The 27,203-nt window shown below is 35.5% G+C and overlaps 1 protein-coding gene across 1 annotated transcript in view; it reads right to left on the bottom strand.

Annotated features, from left to right (window-relative positions):
- tweek (transmembrane protein KIAA1109 homolog tweek) overlaps positions 1 to 23,486 on the bottom strand; it is a 120,856-nt gene extending 97,370 nt beyond the window's left edge. The window contains exons 1-19 of the mRNA XM_071597546.1: positions 23,115 to 23,486; positions 22,497 to 22,742; positions 22,175 to 22,318; positions 21,790 to 22,070; positions 18,501 to 18,647; positions 18,173 to 18,296; positions 16,016 to 16,104; positions 10,545 to 10,643; positions 7,844 to 7,951; positions 7,221 to 7,358; positions 6,928 to 7,078; positions 6,654 to 6,809; positions 6,444 to 6,541; positions 6,149 to 6,312; positions 5,808 to 6,006; positions 5,118 to 5,240; positions 4,006 to 4,227; positions 2,543 to 2,740; positions 1,016 to 1,135 (exon numbers count right to left, since the gene is read on the bottom strand). Coding sequence (XP_071453647.1) covers positions 1,016 to 1,135; positions 2,543 to 2,740; positions 4,006 to 4,227; positions 5,118 to 5,240; positions 5,808 to 6,006; positions 6,149 to 6,312; positions 6,444 to 6,541; positions 6,654 to 6,809; positions 6,928 to 7,078; positions 7,221 to 7,358; positions 7,844 to 7,951; positions 10,545 to 10,643; positions 16,016 to 16,104; positions 18,173 to 18,296; positions 18,501 to 18,647; positions 21,790 to 22,070; positions 22,175 to 22,318; positions 22,497 to 22,742; positions 23,115 to 23,139 — 2,832 coding nt within the window. The 5' untranslated portion in view covers positions 23,140 to 23,486. The remainder of the gene's footprint in view (positions 1 to 1,015; positions 1,136 to 2,542; positions 2,741 to 4,005; positions 4,228 to 5,117; positions 5,241 to 5,807; positions 6,007 to 6,148; positions 6,313 to 6,443; positions 6,542 to 6,653; positions 6,810 to 6,927; positions 7,079 to 7,220; positions 7,359 to 7,843; positions 7,952 to 10,544; positions 10,644 to 16,015; positions 16,105 to 18,172; positions 18,297 to 18,500; positions 18,648 to 21,789; positions 22,071 to 22,174; positions 22,319 to 22,496; positions 22,743 to 23,114) is intronic.
- Between the last annotated feature and the right edge of the window lie 3,717 nt (positions 23,487 to 27,203).

Here is a 27,203-nt window from a genome sequence, read left to right as displayed (position 1 = left end):
TTTGTGTACAAGATGGCTAAACTAGCAATGTTAATTTCATGTAGCCCCAGCCAAATACTTCTTAAATTACAGGAGAAGCTTATCTCTTGTGATATTTGTGCACATACACATCATCACAAATGCTCAGGATAGAGTGATTTGCCTTTAAAAACACTCACTGAGAGCAGAGATATTTTCTGAAAATGCTTTTCATGCCATATGAAAAAGATTTGCATAGTCAATACGGTTGCTGACATTCAAATTTTGAAAGTGGAATTAGGTGCATTTAAAGCAAAAAATGTTTTCTTCAGGAAAGAATACCCAGGCCTAAATAAACACTGTAATCTCTGACAGTGACAAATTATGTTTCTGTAAGGAATAAAGATATTGTTTTAGCATCATTCAATCAGTTAGCATCTTCCTGAAATTGCAAGTACGAAATCAGCAACTGGCATCTGTTAAACCAAGTCAGCTTCTAAGCCTGCTAAGGTAAAGAAATGGGATGACTGAGAAATCAATGCTACCCTAAATTGCATCCACTGATGGTGATGTTGATTTTGATGCTGAAGGCTTTCAAAAAGTCATCTTAAAAAAAGAATAAGTGGAAGCTGAATATTGTGGTTGGCTGTAATCCCTAGACCAGCCCCCTTGGCATGAGATGTAAGAGATTTGATAGGTCCCTTGCTTTTTATTCCTGGGTCCTTACTTTTGGCTAATCATTGAATAAGAAGGGAAGGGGTTAAATCATACTTAGAAATCTGCAAAATTATGAAGGCAAATTTAAATATTTTAAACTTCTACCACATTAACATTATATTATTGCTACGTGATCTTCGATGTTTTTCATTTTTTTCTAATGATAGAGTATGAAAACTACAACATATACATATATGTATACAAGTATACATCTACAACATACATACATGTATATCATTGAGGAGGGATCACAAGCAAATGAGATCAAAATACATCTTGAGATATCCTAAACATGATCGAAATCACCACTATGACTTAATAACAATTCAAAAATGCTTACTTGTGGGGTAGTAAGCTTTCCATTTAGTTTCCCAAGTTGAAGTTCCAACAGCCATGCATATTCCAGAGTTTCTTCTTCTAAAGACCTTCCTTCATCACTAAACATGGCGTGGCCTCTTACCTATGAACATATTGAAAAGAGTATTAAAAAATTATTCTGCTTTTTGAAGTTTAATTAGAAAACAATTTAAGGTACACATGTTATATTACAACAGAATAAGCACATAAACAATATATTGCTGACAATCAATTAGCAACTAAGCAGACTGCGAATACAAGGGGCAGAAGACCAATGACTAGCTACCATATATTTCCCTGCTAGGGCTGAATGAAACTACATGCAATGGTCATCCACAATGCATAAGGGCAATGCACAGTGTATAAGTGCTAGAACTCTGGTGTTTCAGAGGAGAATAACTGTAATTCCATCTGAAGAAAATAGGAGTACTAAGCTCATTAATTTCTAGTCACATGACATGAAAAATTCTCTTAATCAATTACTCTTTTTTCAAATATAGCATAAAACAAATACCTACAAAACATAAAATGAAATATTTCAGGCACCAGTTGAAAGAATGGCTACAATCCCACCCTGTCCATATTAAATTGGAATGTCTTTTAATGGTGAATCCTGAAGGGTCATACATTTCAGAGGCATGGGGACAATGCACATGAACCTCAGGGATAAACTCTGAAGACTAATGTTGGTACAGAATGTAAGATGTGGTATGTGCCACAGGTGATTTACCTACATCATTCCAATGGGAATATCTCAAGTATTAATTTCATTCTCAGCGTTTGGTTCTAATTTTGGGATTTCTTTATGCCTAATGAATTATATAGATTTGGTTTTACCCATAGGCCTACCCTCACTGAAACTTAACCCAATATACTGGCACAGACAAGGTTTGCACTGCAGAAAAGATGTACAGAAAATTTTTAAATAGATATTTATCAACAGAATAATATCATGAAGGCATTGAATTCCCAGAACTTAAGTGTCCTTTTATATTTAGCATACCTAATTGAGTTTTACTCATTCACACTAACTAATTTGCTTTGAGATAGAAAATTCATTGCCAAGAGCATTCAGAAATCTACAGCTTAAAATGATTTAAAGGCTCAAAAATATTAATTATTACATAAATAACATTTATTTAAATGCACTGATTTCTCAACCATGATGAGATAGTTATTCATTTTATGTCAAAATGTGAAACTTACCAAGTTTACTGTGCGTTGCACATATCTTTTGGCATTGATAAATTTTCACTTCCAAAAATATCAAAACTAAACATTTAGGTCATATTGTACATTTTGTGACTCTATGAAATGAATCTGGTTCTCCAAGTAACACATTGGGAAACATATATTAAATTACATTATTTATCATTACTATTATTACACTATACGGACATTTTGAAAAAAATCAAAAAACAGTGACTAAAGAAATAGAAGAAAAATGTTCACTTGGCCTAATTTAACATGATAAGGAAAAGAATACCTGGTCGAAAAATATAGGTATTACCTGTAGACCTGAAAGCATCAAATGCCCTTGGTCTAAATGTGAATCTTTTGCTGATCTAGATGCCAAGTGATCACACGATAACAATGTAGCTGGAGAGAGAAGTAGTTGCAGCTTTGTTTCTCGATAACCCTTTTTCATTTCAAATCCAAATCGTTCAAGAAGAATAACTGGGCATGCTGGATCATTTTCACCACAGTTCTGGAAAAATTAACAATGATAACTTGTATTGTTCTGTTGGCTAAGTACATGGCATAGAACATGGTCAACAAGAATGAAGAAAGAATATGCAATAACATTTATTCATTGGACAATAAGCACAATTAGTCATCCAAACATTCACCTATACTGTAGTAGCACTTGAGGAGCAATAGCTTCTTCAAGTCTAAAAGTAAATCACAGTGGACTTATCTTTTTGCGCTCATGGGCAGTTTGAAATTATAAAGAGAGGCTGAGTGATTAGGTCATTCCATTGATAAAGTGGGCTGTTTATTTTTCAGGGGCACATTCTTTCTTCCACACGTTCAGTGAATATGCACATTGGAATCAGGTAAAAACAAATATCGATTTTTTTTACAAATAAGGAACAGTGAAATATGCATTTACATGCCAGGGTCAATAATTTCAATTCCATAAATAGCTGCCAGATGGGAATATTTACCATTCCTTCTGCGAACCAATTACAGAATTATTACAAAATAAAAGAAGAACAATAATTTATTCACTGTTGGCAATATATGACTTGCATAATTTTGTCAAAGAATGATCAAGAATATGTTAATATGAGTAAATAAGTAATTCAGGGGTAAATTAAGATATCATTACACAAAGACATTTTAATATCAGTAAAATATCATGGTTTATCATCTTGATGGTAAACACTAATTAGGAGTGCAGCAAAAGTGTTTCAAGAGATGTCTTTTTCCTTCGATAATGAATGCATGAATAGACTTAATTGTTTTCATTTTTCAGGATTGCTATGGTATTTTACAGGTTTTTGTCAAATAGAGTGAGTTCATTCCACCCATGGTGTATGTTAATGGATTGCTGGGTGTGATTGGTGATCCGGGCTGCTTAGAGTGAACAGGTTGGGATAGGCTTTAGCAACTATAGTTCCTCCTGAATGAGAATACTGTGAATGATTAGGATTTTATATTTAACAAAGTATGCGTTGAAGTAGGTATGAAGGAGGTCATTCCGAATGAATGATGCCAAGATTAATGTCAAAAAATGCATGCAACTTCTGCAATTCTTCCTATCTTAATAATACCATATGTGACATAAGTAAGTCTGCAAAAAAGAAAACCATGAGAAAAGGGATTTTGAAGAATTAAGGACAAAAAAGGAGATTCTTAGCAACTAACTTGAAAAAAAGAGATAACCTAAATAGGAGAAAAGTGACTCACTCCTGAGACCTGAACCTTAGATGGTTCTGTTTCAATGTTTTTGCGAAATAATGAATATACCTTGACTAAATGTGCCTGCACATCATGTAGAGTCACAGATACTGCAACCTCAAGTGGCCGATACAAGCGTGGGTCAAAGGGTGGTTGCTTTCCCAAATCATCCTCATCGTCATCGGACATTCGGCCTCCCGCACCAACGCTGCCTCCCGATGACAACCCAGCTGCAGCACTATGTGATTGCTGCATGTCTGTGAATGTCTGATCATCACCAAAAATGTTTTCCTGAAACATGAATACAAGCAATATGCAGTTGCTGGCTGTGGCTGAAACTCTGTATCCTTAAATTTCAGAGACAAAAATAAACTTTAGCTTCTCACACAGAAATAAACAGCTTCCACCGGGTCAGGGGTTCCATATGGAACCCCTGACTCGATGGAAGACCCAAGAAAACTTCATCAAGCAAATAAGCCAGGAAAGCACCACATCTTACTTCGGCTGCATTAATATTAGAGTAGCCTGTGTACCTTCCAATTTATTTATCTTCTACCATGATAAGTTTAGTGTTTTCAGAATAAAGAGTGACATTAACACATTAATCCAATTATGTTTCCTATTATGTCAGAGGTCATAAAACAATTTAAAAATACTAGAGCTAGACTGTCAAACAGATTCAAGTACCTTGAAACATCAAATTTAGGCCCTCACATCTACATAGCCTTTGAGTGTATGTAATAATTTTACAGTCTAGATAGCTCTCCATAAAAAATAATGCACTAAGAAGCTCCAATTTAAAACCCTGAACCTGAATTTTATGTCAAATATCACCATCTAATGGAGAAGATGAGCCAATTTTTTTTATATTTTCTACCACATATTTTTTTATTAACAATGCATTTTCATATTTATTTTGATTTGCATTGGTTCATTACAATGATTTTTCCCAATGAAGTGATAATTAAGGCATGCATCAATTAATTTTTTAAATTGAGGGAGAGAAAGTAAAAGACTGAGGGGGAGACTCATGTGCAAACTGGTCAAATTTGGAAACAGAAAACAAATTCTCACTCCTGGGATAATCACTCTAAAAATTCACACACTTGAGAATGGTTTCAAAATTCATGTTTTGAAAAAAATACCTTATGAGGAAGTAATGAAATTAAATATATATATACCTTGAGGTGCATGAAGTTTCTTAACCACGAACCATATACGATTAGTACAGAAGGGCTAAGTTCTAGCTCCAAGGACACTTTATCGGGTGGTAGAGTAGTGGGATCAAACGATTGAGAACCATCCTAGAAAGCAAAGATAAATGCCTTTTAGAAAGAAATTAGAGTCAAAATTATTTCAGCCATGAAAACCATGGAATTTAGAGAATCAAGGTAAAGATATTGTGAACTCCCAAAGAGAAGAAACACTGAAAGGTACAAAAGTTCCAGCACAATATTACAGAAATTCAAATCATGACTACTCATTACTTTTGGTGTCATAGGTAGTGACCACAATTATGATGACAACTGCCAAATTCAGATGTGCTCCAGGTAAGACAGTCTGAGGAGCTTACTGTTTTTTTGTTTACAGTATTTCAACCAATTTAAAAAAATGTATTATACCTGTCTAATTTTATTTCATTAAACTACTTTCACTGATATTCAATAAAGGAACATCCCAATAATTACCCCAATGGTGCAGTTTTAAAAAATAACAGAAATATTATATGAAAATGGAAGTATTATAATTTACATGAATATTGATGGCACCATATATTGGCCATTAGAAATATAAGCCATATGGAAAAAAACATTAGCACATGCTAATCAATTCCTCCGGTCTATATAGGTCTTTGCATTTCTGAAACTAACTTGCACATGCTGAGCAGCCCACTGAAGTGGAGATTTTCTGGGGGCTCGTGGGAATCGCATGGGTGAAAGCAGAATTTCTTCCTTTTCTGGTGTTGTGATATCGGCCTGAGGCGGCGGACCAAGAGGTGGAGTAGGGTGATAAGTATAGTTGATGCTCAAAGCCACGATTTGAACAGACCAGCAGTCAACCCAACCAGCGCTAATGGAGGAATGTAGGGAAGGATGGGAACAAAAAGAATGTAAAACCATCACTACCATCAAAATCCTTATGATGCTAGAAAAACTTGTTTGGAGTAATGAAAAAACATACAGCAGAATGATAATTAAGAAAGTGTTCAAACCTCTTCTGACACACATTTCGCCATTTATGAGACGTTTCTAGTCTTTGCTTGCCAGACTTCCCAATATCTCTTCCCAATATTTTGGCATTTTTGTCCAGAGCCAACAGCACACTTCGGCTGGAAAATACCTCGGGGAGGTATAAAGCTAAATCAACACTCTCACCCTAGAATTTGAACATTTTTTTTTTTTAGCAGGAGAAAACAAATTAAGAGAATTATTTTCAAGAGAACTTGATTGCATCAAAATATCCGATAACGAACAAAAACCATGAGGATATTACTTGAATATGCTCACCTGTATCCAAAAACGAAGTGGGACCGTTTGGGGAAGAAAATCAGTGAATGGGAGATCAAAGGACAGGTCAAACAAGTCCCCACAGAAAGCAATGTGTGCTGAAAATTAAAGGATAATGTCACATGAAGCAATGATTGGACTTAATACCAAATTATAATTTAGCTTATTTTAAAAACACATCATTTGATTTAAAATTTGTATGTTACTCACCATTTTCCTGATTCTGAGAGGAGCAATCAATCCAGTTGTACTCATTGCATACTGAAATAACCTCAAATTCTTTTAAAAGCAGACTCAACTTCCATGTGTATGGAACAAAGTGAAGTATGTCTGGACGTGCCTTGCTAGCCCAATCATTTACCATATCTAAATTTTTTTAAATATATTAAAAACACTAAAATAGCACAATAAAATAATCATAAGAGCACAAATTTTCAATGCACAACATATTTCCAGAATAATTAGAGAATACAATGGTCTTAACCTTGAAAGAATGCCTTGTGGGCATATATTATATTAGCAGTAGCTTTGCACCCAGTAAAGTTCATTATCCATTCCTGATGGTCATTCCATTTGATTGGGTAGTGACATTTCACAGTAAATTCCAAAGTTTCACTTTCAACTAAACTCCTATACTGTAAAGAGAACAAAATTTTATTTTCTCCATCATGCATCCTCAAAAGATGCAATAGTCATGACAGATTTTCAGAACATACTGTTTTTCAAAATAATAATTAGCTATAATTAATTCCAGATGTACAATGTTGTAGTCATTACTTGTAAACTAGTTGTAGCTTCCAAATGCAGAAGTTGTCCAGTTATTTTAGTTGTGTAACCATCCTGCTGCACAATCCATGGCATGGTAACTTCTAAATATGATCCAGGCCCAACATTAACATGAACAGCATTTGTTTCCTAGCATTGTTTTAAACAAAACAAAATAAACCAATTGAGGTAATACTTTTTGTACATGGTAAAAACCATTCATTAGAAAGTCCACATGAATTAATGCTTTCACATTTACTTCAATTTGAATTCATCCTTTATCAATTTAAATGTCAAATGAAACAAATTTTACAATAGATTATAGTATTGTATCTTGATATTTTTCATCCACTTGAACATAGGAAAATATTTAGATAAGGATTATTATTTTAAATGAACGGCTTCTAAAAATTAAAATCTATTTACTTTTAATCTGAATAAATACTTTCCCTAAAATTCATCCATTAATGGTACCAAAGTTATGAACTCAAATTTAACAAAAATGATTCAATTTTTAATAAATAATATTTAATTAATATTATTTTAATTAAAATTACATGAAAATGAAAGGTGTGATAGTTTAATTATCACTTTTTGTAAAAAAAAGCGCAGAAATTATGACAAATAGATAACACCTTATTTTTCGAGAACAGGATGTCAATCGTGGCTTCATTTAATGTGCTGAGTCTAATATCAAAAGACTGCACAAGACGTTTCTCCCCTGGCTGAGGTGCTTTGGTAACCTAGAAAAAGATGTTAAGTCATAATAAAATTTTCTAACATTAATTCAGATACTGCTCAAGAACATGCATGCCAAAAGATATAAGGCAATAAGAGAGCTTTTACTTTAGGCTTGAATAAACTTTTATCATGATTCAAGGCACACCTTATATTCTAAATTGCAAGTCAAGAATTCATCCTACATCTCACATTTGAAATTGATTCTGTGGATCTTATAGGAAGTTAACACATCCCTCTTCAAAAACTGCAATACACTGATTCTGCATAAATTGAATTAAAAATTAAAAATGCTCTTTTACATAAATAACGGTACTTATAATAACTCTACCAGGTAAATTTTATACCTAATTCATAAAAAAAGAATGCTAGTCATGCTGACGAGTAAATTCAAAAACCAAAACTTTATTATAATCCCTGCTGAATGACCAGAGTATCTTAGGAGGATGTACCCCCTGAGGAACTAAGGAAATTTTCCTTGATATCCACTGACAGCTAATTTTCATCAAACACAGTACGCTGATCAATGTTAATGAGAAAATTAGCCATGTAATAATCTAAATTTAAGATCAACTACCATATTAAAGAACCGATTACATGATGGCTTGGTTTTCTGCATGTCATTTTAGGGGAGAAAACAATTGATCCACAGGAATGGTATGGGAACTCTAAAGGATGTTATTCAGAATTAAAACCATTTCATACGAAAATTGTGAGATTTAATAAGATAGATATGCTATCATGTAAAATTAATTCATTAAGAAAGGCAATCAAGTTATTATAAGAATATAATAGGTCAGTATGTAAACAATACAAATATCAGGGGAGATGAGGGAAAAGCCTCCCATTTCGGCAGGGAAAATACCATTGCCTATCTTCAACGTGAAATTGGAGACTTGGAACATTAACATGAATATTTCTAAAATAATAATGCAAACTTGGGTGAATTGCGACATAGCCCCTCTTATTAGATCATGACAACATCCAATTAATCCAATATTGTCATTTCCATAGAGAATAGGGACTGGATTCGGTGATTCCCTGTCATCCTGTTTATGGTAAAGAATATATCATCTTTCCAAGTTACAGAATGCAACTCCAGCCATTTCATCCACCAGTCTGACCTACATAAATATATTTTAGTTATTTAGCATGAGGGAATTAAGTTTAAATGCATGCTCAAACAAAAAAATTATTGTGCATTACAATAATGATGTGTGGGTGACATTCTGGATTTGGTTTTTCTTAGGCTCAAAAATTGGACAGATTGGAATTTTTGACTTCCTGCAAATGGATAAAATATCCATCTTATAAGCAGATCAATTTGGTATATTGACCAATGACCATAAAAACATGGTAAAAATTAATTTCTTCAATGTTTTAGCATTGGTATTAAATCTCAATGCGCCACATCAACTACATATTACAAACTTGGATGTACCACAAATGACTTATATGCTTGAAAAAAACTTCCAAATTGAATATTTTTTCAATCTATATACAAGGTTTTACTTTGAATGAATGGCAGCATTAGCACAAAATGCAGATGCAAGAATCTTCTGTTATACTGTTTTACATTTTCATATAACCGATCCATGCTTAAATGCATTTCTGTCACCACTGGGGTGATACAAACCTACACTGTATAGTGGAAAATTTGTAACGAAAATTTACCCTTCAATTCAGCTCTAATAATTAGTTAGGGCAAACTAAGCAATTTATAGCAAATTAGATAATGGGAGTTATTGTATAAGCCCTCATTTCAAATAAATCCTTTGGGATAATGAACACATCATGCAGCGTGATTTCATATCTGCAACACAGGGCATGGAGAATATCTTGGTCTTTAACATTGCCATTAATTACCCTGAGACCATAACAAACAACTGCAAAAACTAGGTGATATTCTAAACTTTTTTAACCTATGGGACAGGGTCATCTGCTTTTCACCTCTGTGCATTATGTAATCTATACCCTAAATTAATCACTAAAATCATAAAACAAATCAAGATGTAAAAATCAGTATGGAATTGAATAAAGAAATACTTTCTTTGATTAAAAGTGAAGCATTTATTACAAGCAATATTGATTCCATAAATGTTTTATAAATGTGACCAAAGTTCTGCGAGTGTTTCATACTTTAAACCACATGCCATTGACAATGAAGTAATTTTCAAGGAATGCATCAACCGTTTGATAATAATGATAGATAAAAAAATACTATTTGTTTATTGACAATTTACTTAAAGACCCATGTTTGAGGAGACTGATGCTGTCGAAAAATGTGGCATTATACCTGTAGGACACCTGCCATCAGAAAAAAGATAGAATACAATATGTATCCCAGAATTTTTATGGCAATACCATGATAAAGACTCTTGCCAACAGTGCATACTCTTTGCATAAGTTTTAAGGTCATTTCAGAGTATTGGGCATTTGTAATGTCCATGAAAATAAATAAGGCCCCTAATGTATCCTTTGTGTACAATTCTCCTTTCTTGGTTTTACTAGTCTATCGGTATTATCTGTAACTAGTTCAATAAAATGGTCCAAATTCTATTGCCAAAATCTTCCAAAGATTCTCATGCAAAATCTTACCTTCAAAGGTTGGCAGTCATTAGGGAAGAAGAACTTGAACAGATGTTCCCTTTGACGGTCAGCCCATGGTCCATAGCTGAAGTCTGTCCCTTTACCACACTGCAAAGATAAACATTATTGAAAAGTAGCTCAAACATTCTCCCAGTGACATGTGGAAAGTTGTATAGGTAATACCAATGTATCTATAATATTATTCAATCACAAGAAGAAAAAAGTTAAAAATATCCAAATGAAATAAAAATGATAAAACATTCATTGGCTAAATTTAAAACAAAGAAAAATTATAAATCGTTTTTAGGAAATCTTAACAGGTGCTTTTATAAAGGTCTTAGATTTCTTAAACAAGTTTCATTCCATGGTCAATTTTTCCCTTTTTCCAGTGACTTAAATTATCAAAGTTAACGTACACCACCACAGTAATCACCACAAAATTTGTTTGAAAGGCGAAGGTAGAGCTCACCTACCCAAAGCCCTATAATGGCATGGGATATTCACACATTATCAGGATAGTAAGAAGGGACAGTTTCTTTCTCTGTGCTGTTCATATTTTTCTATAAAGATCTGATAGATTAAAAAAAAATCATTTAGCTAAGTGAATCTGAGCATTATACCTACTGGACAACCATGCCAACTGAAAATATAACTTAAGAAATTTATTGCTTCTTTAGACTAATGAAAACCTACTTTAGATTTACAGTAAAGAATACTACCTTGATCAAAAAGTTCCCGGAATAACCACCGTGTGGCGCTCCCATCGTTCCGATTTGAGTTCTGTTTTTTTTTTTAAATTGGTACATCTGTTGTTGATATTCCCTTTAAATCTTAGTGTCATAACTTGACATTTGCAAAAGTTACGTAGCCAAGAATACATCTATCTCTGTGTGTGTTGGCGATTTTTTACAATTGCAGAAATGGATTTAAATTTGCAACAACGAACTTGTATTAAATTTTGCGTAAAAAACGGATTTAGTGGCGCACGGACTTTGGAAATGTTGGAAAAGTGTTTCGGCAACGATTCTCTAAAAAAAACGGTCGTTTACCAGTGGCACGAGCGGTTCAGAAGTGGTCGTGAGTCAATCGAAGATGATGAACGCAGTGGTAGACCATCGACATCGAAAGTCGGTGAAAAAATTGATAAAGTAAAAGAAATGTTGGTCAATAACCGCAAATTAACCATCAGAGAAATAGCGGAGGACTTGAACATTGCCTATGGATCCGCCCAAGACATTGTGGTCAATGATTTGGGTTTCCGTCGTGTAGCAGTAAAGTTGGTGCCAAAAGACCTCAATTTCATGCAAAAAAGAGACCGTGTTGACGTCGCAAAAGACATGATTTGCGAGGCTGAATCCGATCCCACATTCATCAAAAGGATCATTACTGGAGACGAGACGTGGGTTTATGAGTACGACACGCAATCCAGACATCAGGCAAGTGAATGGCGTTCACCAAATGAGCCGAGACCAAAAAAACCACGTCGTTTTCAGTCAAAAAAGAAGGCAATGCTGACGGTTTTCATGGATTACAACGGTGTAGTGCATCATGAATTTTTGCCAGAAGGCCAGACAGTAAACAAAGAGTATTATTTGGGCGTTATGAGACGTTTGCGTGTAGCAATTCGCCGAAAGAGACCAGAAATGTGGGCAGAAAACTCATGGATTTTGCACCATGATAACGCACCGTCGCACAGTGCTATCATTATTCGTAATTTTTTGACGAAAAATGCAACAAATACCATCCAACAGCCACCGAATTCACCTGATTTGGCTCCCTGTGACTTCTTTCTGTTCAATCGAGTTAAAAAACCATTACGGGGAACGCGTTTTAGCAGCCGAGAGGAAGTAATGGAAAAATCGCAGGAAGCACTGATGGACATACCGAAAACCGAATATAAAAAATGTTTCCAGAATTGGATCAAGCGCTGGCATAAGTGTGTTGCAGTCGATGGGGATTACTTTGAAGGGGACAATATAGATTTAGATGAATAAACTTGTATTTTTAATTTTCTGAATAAATTCCGGGAAATTTTTGATCAAGGTAGTATGGTAAGTAGTCTCATATGATTACATACATTTCCTACTTCAATTTATTGATTCCACAGCATTTAGATCCTATCAATTTGAACCTGAAGATGTTACGCTGTAACAAAACCTAGGTCGTAATAAAAAAATTCTAAGTGGAAAAGCAAAGTGACTTTTTTCATTACTCACAGAGTGATTTGCTATACAATATAAGGAGAAATCTAAAATGCACCTTTCAGCTTTTTCCATCCAGAGTAATGCTATTTCAAACCATTTTTTTCCTGATTCCTGAAAATTAACATAGTGGTGTGAGAATGGAAAATAGGCTGCATTTAGAGCCCTATTGTGCCACTTTCTTTCCTTTGTTTCTGCGGAATTGCTGCTTGATCAGCCCCATATTTCAAATTATTTAGCCTCATCTATTATGTAGCCACAGTAAAAATGTAAAATTTATAAATAGATTATTTACAAGCTGAAGGTCTCTATAGTTTTGCTCTATAGACAAAAATAATTTTAATTTTTACTCATATATATGTATTCGTCCATTTCAACTCAATTTGAACAAGAGGAAAATTCAGCTGTCTTTGAGCATCACATAAATCGAGTGAAATAATACTTCTGGAAATTCGACAACAGCTCATGAATTTTAGATTTTGACTGTAGAATACTCTGCAAGCCACTGCAAGGGTATGTGTCAGGGGGTGTAGGACACCAGAAAACTTATCTTAGACTAATACATAAATATAAATATTTTTCTCGCACACAAACATGCATACACTGAAACACATCTACATTCTATCCTGTTTACATTATACAATAATGACTGTATTTGAGCATATTTTGAAATTTTGCTTTTTGAATTTAGAAAATAAAGGGCTGCATAAGATTTTTCGTTTCCAGAGAATAGCTATTTATTGTTAACTATGGGACTACCACTATCTGGAGTAGTAGTAGTATTTAGGGGAGGCGACCGACAGCTGAGGTCATTTGCACCATAGGGGATGGACAGGAAAGGATGAAGGGTGGGGGGATCGAGATAATAATAATAATAATACTTTATTCATTTTAAAAATGGTACAACCATATTAAATGTCGTCAATATAAGTAATATTTAACATATAAACATACTTTCTTAAATGTGATGAAGATTGTCACAAAAGAATTCATCCAATGAGTAAAGTGGGTGAGCAAGTAACCAGGTATATACCCTATTCTTGAAACTCTGGATACCATCTGATTTCAACTGAGTAGGCAGATAGTTATACAGTCGTATGTTCATATTGTGAAATGTGTTGTAAGTTGATGACAATCTACAATAAGTAGTATTTAGATTCGATTTACCTCTTGTGGAATAGTTATGGAGGTTGGATCTTAATTGGTAAGTTTCTAGATTAACTTTCACATGAATCAGAGCCTTAAAGATATACAAACAAAATACAGTCATGATTCTATACCTAATAAAAAAAGGTTTGCAGGAATCACGTGGTGGTATATTAGCAAGAGAGCGAATAGCTCTCTTTTGCAGTAGCAAAATTTGTTTAACATGAGGGGAATGACCCCATAACTCAACACCATAATTCAAATGACATTGAAAGAAGGCATGGTAAAGTGTTAAACGATACTCATTTGAAATGATAAAGTTGAGCTTTCTTAACATATAAACAGCTTTACTAAGTTTATTACAGGTCTGACTGATGTGAGTCTCCCAATTAAGCTTTGTATCAATATAAATTCCTAGTATTTTAGCAGTTTCAATATCAGTTATTTTTGATTTAAGACTGCACACAATAAGCTGAGTTTTGTTAGTATTTAATTGTAAATGATTAACATCAAACCATTCCTTAGCCTGTTTTTGGGTAGCGCTAGATCGTAACTTTGCATCTTCTGGATGTTGACACTTTTGCACAAAAGTAGTGCCATCAGCATATAAAATAGATCTAGGTTTCATATTACGGGGCAAATCATTAATCATGATAATGAAAAGTACTGGGCCAAGCACAGAGCCCTGTGGTACACCACATTTTACTTTAAGAGCTGCAGACCGACAGCCATCAAGTTCAACCAATTGGTGGCGATCATCCAAATATGACTTCATTAGTTTCAGTGCAACTCCCTTAATACCATAATATTCTAGCTTTTTTAGTAATATTGAATGATTAACACAGTCGAAGGCCTTACTAAGATCACATAGTGTCACTGAGACTGATTCCTTTTCTTCAAATGCATTAATGACATAATTAACTATGGACTCTACTGTCAAAATTGTAGATTTCCCAGATCGAAAGCCGTACTGGGATTTGGAAAAGAGATTATTTAACTCAAAAAAATTACATATTTGATCTTTCATAATAGCTTCAAAAATTTTACCAAAAACGGGGACTATGGAAATGGGGCGGTAGTTAGCTAAATCATCTTTATCACCTTTCTTATAGACAGGTACTGTTTTGGAACGGGGTTAGATGGTGCGGGGGCTAACGTAATGGCTTCCCACCCTGAGGGCGCGGGTTCAAATCCCGGCGTTGTTGAATATTTTTCAGAGGTATCTCGATCCCTACTTGAGGTGCTTCGTGGAGGGCACTTTGAGTGAGTACGCCGTCCGTCGGATGGGACGTTAAGCCGTGGACCCCTTGGCGCCTTTCGTAAAGAGTAGGCTAATGCCGACGCTGGGTTTCTCTCCACCCTTCATCCTTTCCTGTCCTTCCCCTATGGCGCAAATGACCTTAGCTGTCGGTCGCCTCCCCTCAAAACTACTACTACTATGAAGGGTGGAGAGAAACGTGGCATCAGCATTAGCCTTCTCTTTACAAAAGGCACCAAGGGGTCCGCAGCTAAACGTCCCATCTGATGGATGGCGTACTCACTCAAAGTGCCCTCCACAAAGCACCTCAAGTAGGGATCGAGATATCTCTGAAAAATATTCAACACCACCAGGATTTGAACCCAGGCCTTCTGAGTGGGAAACCAGTACGTTAGCCACCACACCATCTCGATCCCCCACTTTCACAGCAGCATAGGAAGGGTTCTGAGCAAACATATCTGTGCTATGGGCAGTTATCCTTAAGCCATTGCCTTTGGTGCTGTGCCTATGTACATGAGCATTGCTTATCAAATTGAACATCTGAAATTTTATTTCTGAAACTATGTAATAAACCTTTAATTTCCTAAATTTTCTAAAAAAATGGAACTAATTTTAAGGATTTCAAAAAGTTTCATAGTTGTCAAACCTTTAATAAATCAGATTTATTAAACACTTCATGCTTTCCACATTTTCATTTCTAAAACTTTATTTTACCATGAACCTTTTCATCGAATAATACTATGATTTTACCTTTGGACATTTAAAGTTAAGTTTGCAGCATCTTAATTTGTGATATAGTAAGCAATGACTTAACACACATTTAGCTAGCTTAAAGACAAAAGAAGTACATTGATTTTGTTATCCATAAGACTTACCTTGATATCCATCCCCCAAATTGGGGGTGCAGACTCTACTATATCACCATTTGCAAGTTGAAGCATTTCCGGTTCCTCTGGAACCAACCCTGGCAACCAAACAGAACAGTATGAGAGAAGTATTGGCATTAAATTATTCATTACCAACAAAAACGATACGGATTTCAAGTTTCTAATTATGTAGCATGAAATGACCAGTACTGGAAACTAATGATGAGCTCATTAGCTTACAAATTCAAACAATTATAGTATATCTACATACTTGAAATAGCCATAAGGAATTGGTCGCCCATGATTCACAGATAATGTATCCTGTGACTTATCACAAATAGCACACATTGCAAAATGCAGTAAAATCCAGATATTAAAGTTTTCTTACTCTAACTTGTAAAGATATTATACCTTTATAAATGTTAACTGATCATTATGTACTTCAAAAACTCTAGATTGAATAGGGGCATCAAAGGATAAGCATCCATTCATGCCCAATTTAACATAATCCTAGGAAAGTCTATTGCAATTCACCTATTGTAGTTACTTCACTAACCAGTAAGATAATTTAAACTACTGTCATATCATAGTATTAGTGATAGGGGGAGGTGACAGAGAGCTGAGGTCATCATTGCCATTGCTGCTAGGTTGGTGAGGTACCATAAGATTTTCAGGAAATGGGGGATAGGAGAGAAACCTGGTGTACTCATTAACCTACTCTTAATGAAAGGTGCCAATGGGTCAAGCATTTAATGTTTCACTGAACGGATGGCATACTTTTCCATATCCATGTGCATTATTATAAATAAATATATAATGAACGACAGTAAAATTAATTTAAAATGTACCAGCATGTTGACCCCGAGTCTATGCATACTCATTCAAATTTCATGCATCATTATATTGAGTCACTAGGGATCATCTGAACATACAATGGTGTTTTAATAATCATTTCACTAAATAAACTAAAAGCAATGAAACAGTTTAAATAATACCACTAAAGCCCGTCCCTTCCCCAACGGTCAAACGACCATCCCCCCCAAACGACCATCCCCTTCGACCTTCAAAGTTCCCAAGAATTGTACCTTCTCCTGTTGGCCCCTCGCCCACCCACCCGTGCTTCCCCCCCCCCCCATAACCTTCCCCCGTCCGTTACCATCCCCCCCCTCCCCTACTTAACTGTTACTTACATATTTTGGCTCCGACTAATCATTCTTCTCTGAAGAGGCCTGCTTAGTAGGCGAAACACCTGGTGTCAGGTTTTTCGGCACTTTCCCCTCCAGCACTGTACTTTTGTGTCTTCCGAGTTTGAGTGACGGGTCACTGGCGCCGGGTTTCCAACCCCGTAAACCCTGTGTGTGTGTGTGTGTTTGTGACTTGCGAAGGTCAATTTGTTTGCAAATACCTGAGCGAGGGAGTAAGTGTTATATAATTTTTTATTTTATTTTTCATTTGTTTGAGTGACGGGTCACTGGCGTCGGGCTTCCCGCCCCGTAAACCCTGCGTGTGTGTGTGGTTGCGACTTGTGAAGGTCAATTTGTGGTGCAAATACCTGATCAAGGGAGTAATTGTTTGAACTATTTATTTTATTTTTTCATTTGTTTGAGTGACGGGTCACTGGCGTCGGGCTTCCCGCCCCGTAAACCCTGTGTGGGTGTGTGGTTGCGACTTGTGAAGGTCAATTTGTTGTGCAAATACCTGATCAAGGGAGTAATTGTTTGAACTATTTATTTTATTTTTCATTTGTTTGAGTGACGGGTCACTGGCGTCGGGCTTCCCGCCCCGTAAACCCTGCGTGTGTGTGTGGTTGCGACTTGTGAAGGTCAATTTGGTGTGCAAATACCTGATCAAGGGAGTAATTGTTTGAACTATTTATTTTAATTTTCATTTGTTTGAGTGACGGGTCACTGGCATCTGGCTTCCCGCCAAACAATAACTTTCCCACCCCCTTCTATATTCCACCTATAAGTGCCCTTAAGTGTACGGCTTTGGGTTTTACATTCTTTCCATGCACTCGGCCGTAGTACGTTCTTTATCTATTTATCAAAGTACCTAATTTTCATCTCCAATTAGCCTGACATATCAAAGTGGTGACCTGCTCATATCAAGATTCATAAGGATCCCTGAGAGTTTCTCATTGATTAAAACTATTTCCAATATATTTACCTGGTTCATCCATATAATAATATAATTCCACATTGTTAGAAGAGAGTACAACAAAGCCTTCACCCATGTAGCGTGGAGGATCATCAACCATCCCTGTGTACTTGGGACTAGGAGCAAGAATCACCTGCCAATACAGCGTATAGAGAATTACAGATAGTAAATACATAAATCATAAAAAATAACTACATCCACAATTTGAGTACCATAGATTGCAACATTTTCATCATTTACCCAGAAAACTGAATGCCAGTGTTTTCAGAGTAACTGAAACAATACCCTAAGGAATATAAAAGAAAAAGAATTATTTCACAAAAACAATGATTTTTACCTTAAAGTTTTCTGCTTTGCATTTGACAAAGTGCATGAAATGGTCCAGCCTTGAGGCAGCTGGTTTGGTTGAATAAACAAAATGCGCCTCTTCCACGTTAATTGACAGAGTAGTGGGTACCAGACGATTTCCGAACACTACTCGGCCCTATATAAAACAACAAGAAATGGTATCACATTCAAAATAAATTTGTTTTAATATAGTAAATTCTTTACAGTGTTCAATTTCTGTCAACTTAAATACATTTATAGATATTGACGCTTGAATGATCATTATAAGAATTATAATATGCTTCCCTGATCTCAAGTCTTGTAGTCGGTGAATGAAAAATTATTGCACATTTATTAATATGCTAAACTCAATTTAATAATTTGTTTTAACATGCATCACTTTCTCTACTGGCATAGCAAGTGTGGCATTGGGAGTCTAAGAGCAAGGACATGTACATAGTTGACTACTGTGTTTATGGTTTTTCTTGTGCTAATATATATATAACCATAAACACAGTAATCGACCCGAAGGTCTGTTTGTTAGTTAATGGTAGAATTCACCCAGTACTAAGCCCTATTTGGCGAGTGAAATTCACACATCAGGGTAGGGGGGCCAGTTCCTTTCCCTGTTATGGTTTCCCAGGAAGATATGGTACCCGAAAAATCACATAGCTGGGGTGGAACTGCAGATGCCCAGAGTGCCTTCCCCAGGAATCGAACCCGGGACCCTCCAGTCAGTAGTCCAACGCTCTACCAACTGGACTACATATATATATATATATATATATATATATGTATATGTATATATATATATGTATATATATATATGTGTATATATATATATATATATATACACATATATATACACATACTTACATTTACACACAGCCTATATAAATGCCATGCCATTTTTGATTATCCAAACTCTCCACAAGAATGGTTCTTAACTTTCACCCCCCCACAAGCCAGGTTATTAGAAACCATTTATCATTAAAATTCTAAGTTCAAGAATAAAGGAAGATTTTAAAATCAAGAATCACTGCACAAGACATACTGTTTCATCCTGCTAAAGGAAGTTAATAACCCACGCGAAAGTAGATATATATCTGTCTAGTCTGGTGAATCTCAACTTTGGATCATGTCTTAAGCATTGATAATAAAAGACTTTTGTGTAGCAAATTCAAGGACCTATGCAAACACATGTCAACAAATCTGAAAACATATTTTTGAAAAAAAAAATATGTTATGTTGGTACTTCAAATTCCAATTTCAGAGCAAACACTTTTTCATAGCGATCCAGAATGAAATAAACAAAGGTCAAGCCAAATCTTTCCTGTGTAATTCCCGCATAAACAAGGAATAACATTGCATGCAATGAGGAAAGGGGCAGGAGAGACTACATCTGTTATAAACATAAAATTATCCATATTTAAAACGTACACAGTAAATGCATCTTTAGATTTCCTTGTCAGTTATCGTAATACATGAATCAACATCGAAAGCATTAACAAGCATAAATATTCCCCTTCCCTATATACTCACAAAAGATATTTTATCCATAATAGCCCTTTTCATGAAGGTTTGCTTATGCATGAGAATATTGTTTTTCTGTCGTTGGCATTTTCATTGATTTTAAACCCATATTCAGTTTGCAGTGGATTCTTTGGAATTCTATCACTTTCAAGTCATGGACAAACACTTATTAATTATTAAATAATACAATTTATTGTAGACTTGATATTTTTATTTTACTTGTATGATTTCTCTAACTTCACAGATGTTTCAGTAGCTCAGGTGAACAATGGATCCTGAAAATAATTTACTCGTCAAGGAGCTTTGTGAATGGCGACCACCCAGATTTTGAACAACACTCACACCTGAGCCAGTTTCGTCGGCGGGTAGGCATTCAATTCATTACCAGAACCTCACATACATTTTTATTCATATTTCTTCAAGAAAATGATTATAGGAAATCTTATATTTGACCCAAGGTGCAATACAAGTAGCAGTTTTTATATTTTAATTTTTTTGTTTTCAAACATCAATTCAATATTAATTTGCAACTGCTCAATCCAATTTTTTTAATGAGTGATATTAAGCAAATGCTGTACCAGAACTAAAAGCTATTTTCTGTGAGGTCACTAATGGCAATTTCACCGCAGCAAAGTTTTGATCTGAGCCATTAATACAGACCGTGATTATTAAAAAAACCTGTTCAGTTTATGGTAGATTGTTTGCAATTGCTTCACAGTAAGATGATAGCAAAACATAGGCAATTAACTCTTTTCAAGGAATTTGTCTCACTCCTGGACACCTCTCCCATTTCAAAGGAGTGGCATTAACTTTTAATCCCAGTAATCTCTCCACTCTCTGGTCAGCAATTAAGGTGATTTTGGTCCTTGCAAGGTGATCAGTCCTTGGGTGTGACAGCCAGCCCCTCCCATAGGCCTGCTGGCTACCAAACTACCATCAATCCCACTAAACTACCATCAATCATTGTTCCCAGCAGCATTAGTTATTTCTAAAATATCAATAAATAAAGTCCATTGTTACTTTTATGCTCCTGCATATAAATAACTGCTCAAAACGCTCAAAGATTATAATCAGACATTGATTCAACCTACTTTTTTACCCTCCTAATCATGAAGGAATTCCACAAAGTTAAACCTGAAACTGTCACGCCTACTTTTTTAAATATTTCCCTCAAAAATGGCTTTGGATACCACAGTTTTTCTTCAAATACACATAATGGAGTTTTCTCCACCCAACCAAAATCATTTAAGAGCTAAGCATACAAATTTAACATCACAGATGTTTAAAATTACAACTGGTATTGAACAATCAACGGTTATTTTAATGATTATTTTTGCAATAAAATTGCATATAAAAATGATTACTCCAATACAGTAAATTTTCATCCATAAATATGATATATTTTAATTAAAATTTTCATGTTTCAGGCTCTAACCCCATGAATATGAATGAGAACCTGCTCCCAACTATGTCCCAGAAGTAACAGAGGGGAAAATAATTAAGAACGGGGGTCTTTCCATGCCCAAAATCCTTACAGAATGATTCTAGAGAGGAAACATTTGATACAAAATATACATGGCAATGGGAATTTTTGTGAAAATATAAGCATTGCTTCACAATATTTATACTGCTAATAAAAATGTTGAAATAGCTTCACACACAAAGCAGAATGGAAAACAGTTGGAACAAAATTATAGTCATGGGTGTCAGGAAATTTACACCAAGTAGAGGCTCGCACTCTGTGACGTCCCCAGTTTTAAACTTACAGAGGATACATCAACTTTTATCACTGGAATGAGGTCACGCCAGCTTCGAGACAGATCAGCCCCTGATGCAGCCACTGCCCTCTCCACACTGCTTCTGCCACTTCTCTCTCTCTCCCCATCTTCATTAGTATCGTTTGGCCCTCCAGGGTCATCAGGGGTATACAGCTGTGAGTCAAGTCCAAAGAGTTTCTCCAGCTTGGCATAAAGGTCTGAGCGGTTGTAGGTGTGCAATTCAAACCCATTGAGCATAAGTGACAGGCGCGTATCAGAATGGGAAAGGTCTGTAAATTAGAGCAACATTTAAAAATATAAACTTTTCCATTCGTGTTTGAAAAACAAAATTAAGACTTGGAGAAATAGTAAATATAAATTCACATGCGTATACCTTCGGACACATCTTTTGGTACATATGCCCTCCACCAGCGGAAGATGAGCCAACCATCTTGAACTCTGACGCTGTAATCATTTGTTATGTACACAACATCCCTAAACATAATCTTTCCAGCGAGTGCACTCCAAGTAAACGAACCTAAAAAATAAAATATTTCCCATGTAACCTTCGCACTGTGCACCATCCAGGGACGTAAGTGAAAATAGTAAACCAACATTTCTTGATACAGATAACACAACATCTCAACACAAACATACTCAATGGAACAAGTTTCATGTAAATAGCAAGTAAATTACCTTCTGATCAGTAAACTTACCAACTTTCATGTAACCACCATGAGCAACGAAACGGTTAAGGAGGCGAGTGATAATAAAACCAATAACTCTTGAATCATAGTGTGTGATGTAGATCACCCATGCCATTGCTGATACAAGGGAACATAAAAGCCAGGCGAAATTGCTGTCCATTTTTAGATCCTCGAGATTGATATTTGTGTAGTTCCATGGTGCAGTTTTGGCTTCGAATGTGTCGCCTTCCGAAACCAGGTCCATTTCCAAGGAATCTTTAATAAAATCCAAGAAGCCTTTCATTAAGGTCAAAGCGCAAATGAAGTGGGCAATTAGGAACAATGTTAATTCCAAATAGAAACAAAAAAATAATTCATTAATATAAAAGAAAGGCTGCAGTGACTAAAACGTCATCTAGCTAATGGTTAATAATTTTACATTGAAAAGTACTCGATGAGAATGTAAATAAACATTCCTTTCATCTATGACACAAATAAAAAACTAACTATTAAAACCAGATTAACAAATTAAAAGAAAACTAACATTAACTGCAAAAGTTGGCAATGAAAAAAACGTAACAGTGAAACAACATAGAGATCATTCAATGAAAATAAAATGCAACGCATTCGCCTTCATCTACTACTTACCTCTGCCAATGATCATCTTCGCCATTCTGAACACCCGGTGCTGTTACTTTAAACTTTTATTTAGAATATCATTTCATTATTGATTTTGTTGGTTAGAAATTATGACTTAGCATATCCTACCTCGTTTTCTGTCACATCAATAGCATAAACCAAATAGCGCGACCAATCAAAGTCGCTCTAGCAGACGAAATTATTGTTTGGTTTATCTTGAGAATACGATAAAATGATGTCTGAATCATACCAATGTCAACAATGTGGTAGATATTTTGATCCTCAATTCTATTTTAAAGCGATCTTAAACTTCGTAATGCTTCAATATCGAGGAAATGATACATTCTACTTGATATTTCCATTAGAGAAATTCCGGGTACCCCTCCCCTCTATATTTCGCTGTGTCGAGTTGTCATTGTCTATCGATCTTTATTTACATTTGTTTCTTGTATATAAATAAATAAAAAATAGCTAATTCTGCTATATATGTGTATTACACGCTTAAATATTTAAAACATAATTCTACGCTCTTAATAGTATTAATGCAGCTAAGTATTACATTCCAGCAAATTTATTCCCATTGCCAAGTTAGGCAACGAACGACAAGGAATGACCGGGAATCATGAACATTAATGGAAAAAGGGGCCAAGCCATTTACAGCAATGGGTTGGAATAGAGCAGTTATAACAGGAGTTTGCAAATATTTCAACTTCCATTATTGAGCCGAAAGTACACTACATGATTTCGTTTCTTGGAATAAACCATTTCTTGAGTAACTATTTTAAACGAGTAGTTAGACTACTTTGACCATGTTGGTCCAAAGCACTTCCAAGATACCTAAACTGTTCCACCTGCTCTAGTTTTTGCCCTCCTATTTAAATGTTTAGCTTAACCTTTCCCTTTCTAAAAAAATTGCACAATCTTCGGTTCATTGATATTGATTCTCGTCCCATATCTATCGCAATGAATTTTTGATTCACTCAGCAATGCTTGCAACCCCTTGGCTGACTGACAAACTGGAGTTTGCTCATTTGCCAACCGAGCTGATTTTACGAATTTTCCACAGACTTTCATACCTATCTTCAGTTCTTCCCATGCCTCTTTGACCCCTCAAGCCGGTATAGGTATTTAAATGCTTGGGCTCCACTCGTATTTAATTTTTCTAAAATCTCTTCCTGTTGCAGAATTGTTGAAAATAATTATCTTTTTTAATATTTATCCTAAAATTAAAAAAAAATACCTTAAGTTTTATTGCTTATTCTATCTAGTAAAAATTTTACTTTTCACTTTTTTATTCTCCTTTAAGTTTCGAACCTCCATTCTAAGTGTTTAGTTGTGTGTGATATAATTTGAAATAATCCCCAAAATACAGGCCTGCATTGCAGTTGGGGCTCCAGTAAACTGTATCCTTCCTTTTACCTCGAGCGGAGCACCCCTGATATCCTCTTTGAGGCCTGAACTTCTTCCTGGTCAGCTGCATCTTTTCAACAAAGTGCCTCTCAACCAATCTTCCTCACTTGACCTTGCACTATCACATCCAATACTTCCTTCTCTTTCTCCTTTCAGGTGTTCAACTAAATTTTCTATATTATCTTCACTCAAAAAAACTTATCCCTTTTAGAATCCATGACGGGGGTTATAAACAAGGCTTTTTACTTCTCTTTCTCCAGAAAGAAATCTAACAACTGAGACTACAGACAGTGGTGAGGCCTTTTGCCCTCGCAACTGTTATGACGAAACAGACAAAGAATGATACAAAAATGATTCTAGAGAAATGAGATAGGAAGATCATATCAAGCAATAAAGACATACATAACCTGAGAACAAGGTGTTAATGCAAAGAACTTGCTTATTTCATAATGAAGGACTTGATTTATCTTCGTTATAGATTGCCTTTTCATGTGGCTGAAACAGAACAATTAGCAAGACTCATTAGTTATGAGGCCTAGGGCACCCATATATATTTTTTAAAATTCAAAGGTGCCGCAGAAAAAAATTCAAAACCAAGGGAGCGGATTGGGGTGTTCGGCATACAATGTTCCACGGATAAGACCTGCCAACTGCGACATATCACGTCCTAAGAACCACGCTGAGTTTTATTTCCTCATAATCATTTCCTCCACATTTACTTTGAACAGCATTGGTGATAATGGACAACCCTGCCTGGCACCTCTTCCTAACACTACCCATCCAGACTCTCCATCCCCCATTCGCACCTGAGCTTTCAGAGACATGTACAGGTGGTGGATTAGCCTCCTGTCTCTCCAATCTATTCCTATTTTCTGCAATACTCATTAGTTTTTCCCAATCTGCTTTATCAAATTCATTTTTGAAATCTACGAAACAGGCAAATACGTCCTGATTGTATTCTATAGTCCTCTTGATTACTGATCCCATTGCAATCGCATCACGTGTGCCACTCCCCTTCCTAAACCCAAACTGATCATCCCATAAGCAAATATTTGCCTTGCTCTCTATCTTCTTGTAGATAGTCCTGAGAACCACTTTAGCTGCATGGAAAATCAAACTTATTGTTCTGTAGTCCTCACATCATATAGCATGTATATTTTTTGGAAGAGGAGCTAACACTGATATCACAGTCTTCAAGCCTACCTTTTTATTCAATATTATGGCAACCCCTTGTTGGCTCTCGTCCCTGCCGATGTATATTATTCTATAACTATCACTCCAGTAATCATCTCACCTCGCATATACCTAAAATATCTATATTTCCTCTTTCCATCTCTCGCTCTATGCTTTCTAATTTTCCTGTCCTCAACATTTCCCTAACATTCCAAGTTCCCATTCTAACTAATTTGATCTTCTTCTGTTCTGCTGCTGCCAGCTTAGCTTTGCAAGGTTTTTATGAGATGATGACTTGCCCTTCCCACTGCGGGGCACAACACATGGCTCATTAGGCTGAGTCCCATAGTTGCCAGGACTCATATTCTCTATACTGCCCATCATAAAGATCTTGGGAATAATAATTGAGGTGGTCTCCCATTTTCTTCCTGAATAGTGTTTTTAACATGACACCATGACTCAATGGCCACCCCACTGGGGTCAGATGCCTTTGCAGCCACCTCACTGAGGAACAGATGCTGTGTGGACTACCTTTTGTCTGGCTCCTAATTTTTTACCTATCAGTCATGGGTGAATTATCATTGCTCCTGCCGGCAGAGCTCTATGGGTCATTGGAATACACTAGCCATACCAACATGCCAAGGCTGTATCCATGGGAGGGTCTTAAATATTAACAACTTTAAGCCTAAACTTCTTGAATCTAAAATTAATGTTGTAGTGTATTTTCTTATCTGTAAATGAAATAACTTTCAGGTTTGTAATAAATAATATAAACAAAAATGTCCATATAATCAAGAGTAATAAATTGAAAAAAAAGCCTGACATTCACAAATTTTCAAGTACAACTTCTCAAATGGAAAGTTTCTTATATTTGCATATGCTTCTTGCAGAACTCTAAAAATACTACAGCTTGTTATTTAAACAATGACCCATTTAGAACAACCAAGGCTTAAGTAAAATTTGGAAATATTTACCAAATTAGTACAAGTTTATTTCTCATTGCTATAAAGCCCACCAGCTAGTCTTTAAGTTAATTATATAATATGTATGCACACAATTCTCAAAATTCATTCCAGTCCAATGACTTAAAAAGTATTCACGGATGATTTAAACATCCAGCATTTATACTTTCCACAGAAAACTAATTATTGAAGGGTTGCATTAGGAATGAATACTATGTTTATTAATATAAAATAAAATTTAATTAAAATCATGCCACAGATAAGATGTTATTTTAAGTTATTTATAAACATTTCAGAATGAAAATGTTTTTGTTACTCTGATTTGACAGTCATTGTTTTGACATAAAGTAGGAACTACTGACAGCAAAGCTCATTTGTGTGTCAATATTAGTTGAAGGGTGACTCATAAGAGATAAAAGGAGAAATGGGACTGCATCATGTTCATCTTGATGAAAGACCTTCTAGGCATCAACAGATTCATGATCCATGTCACATTATAATGTCACAGGAACATCACCGACAAATCCATTTGATCACCTCAAGAGTTTCACTG

The sequence above is a fragment of the Hetaerina americana genome, unplaced genomic scaffold (genome assembly GCF_022747635.1).
Source record: "Hetaerina americana unplaced genomic scaffold, ioHetAmer1.1.p SCAF_9, whole genome shotgun sequence".
Classification (NCBI taxonomy): domain Eukaryota; kingdom Metazoa; phylum Arthropoda; class Insecta; order Odonata; family Calopterygidae; genus Hetaerina; species Hetaerina americana.
Note: the sequence above shows the minus strand (reverse complement) of the source record. Positions and strands in the feature narration are given on the sequence as shown.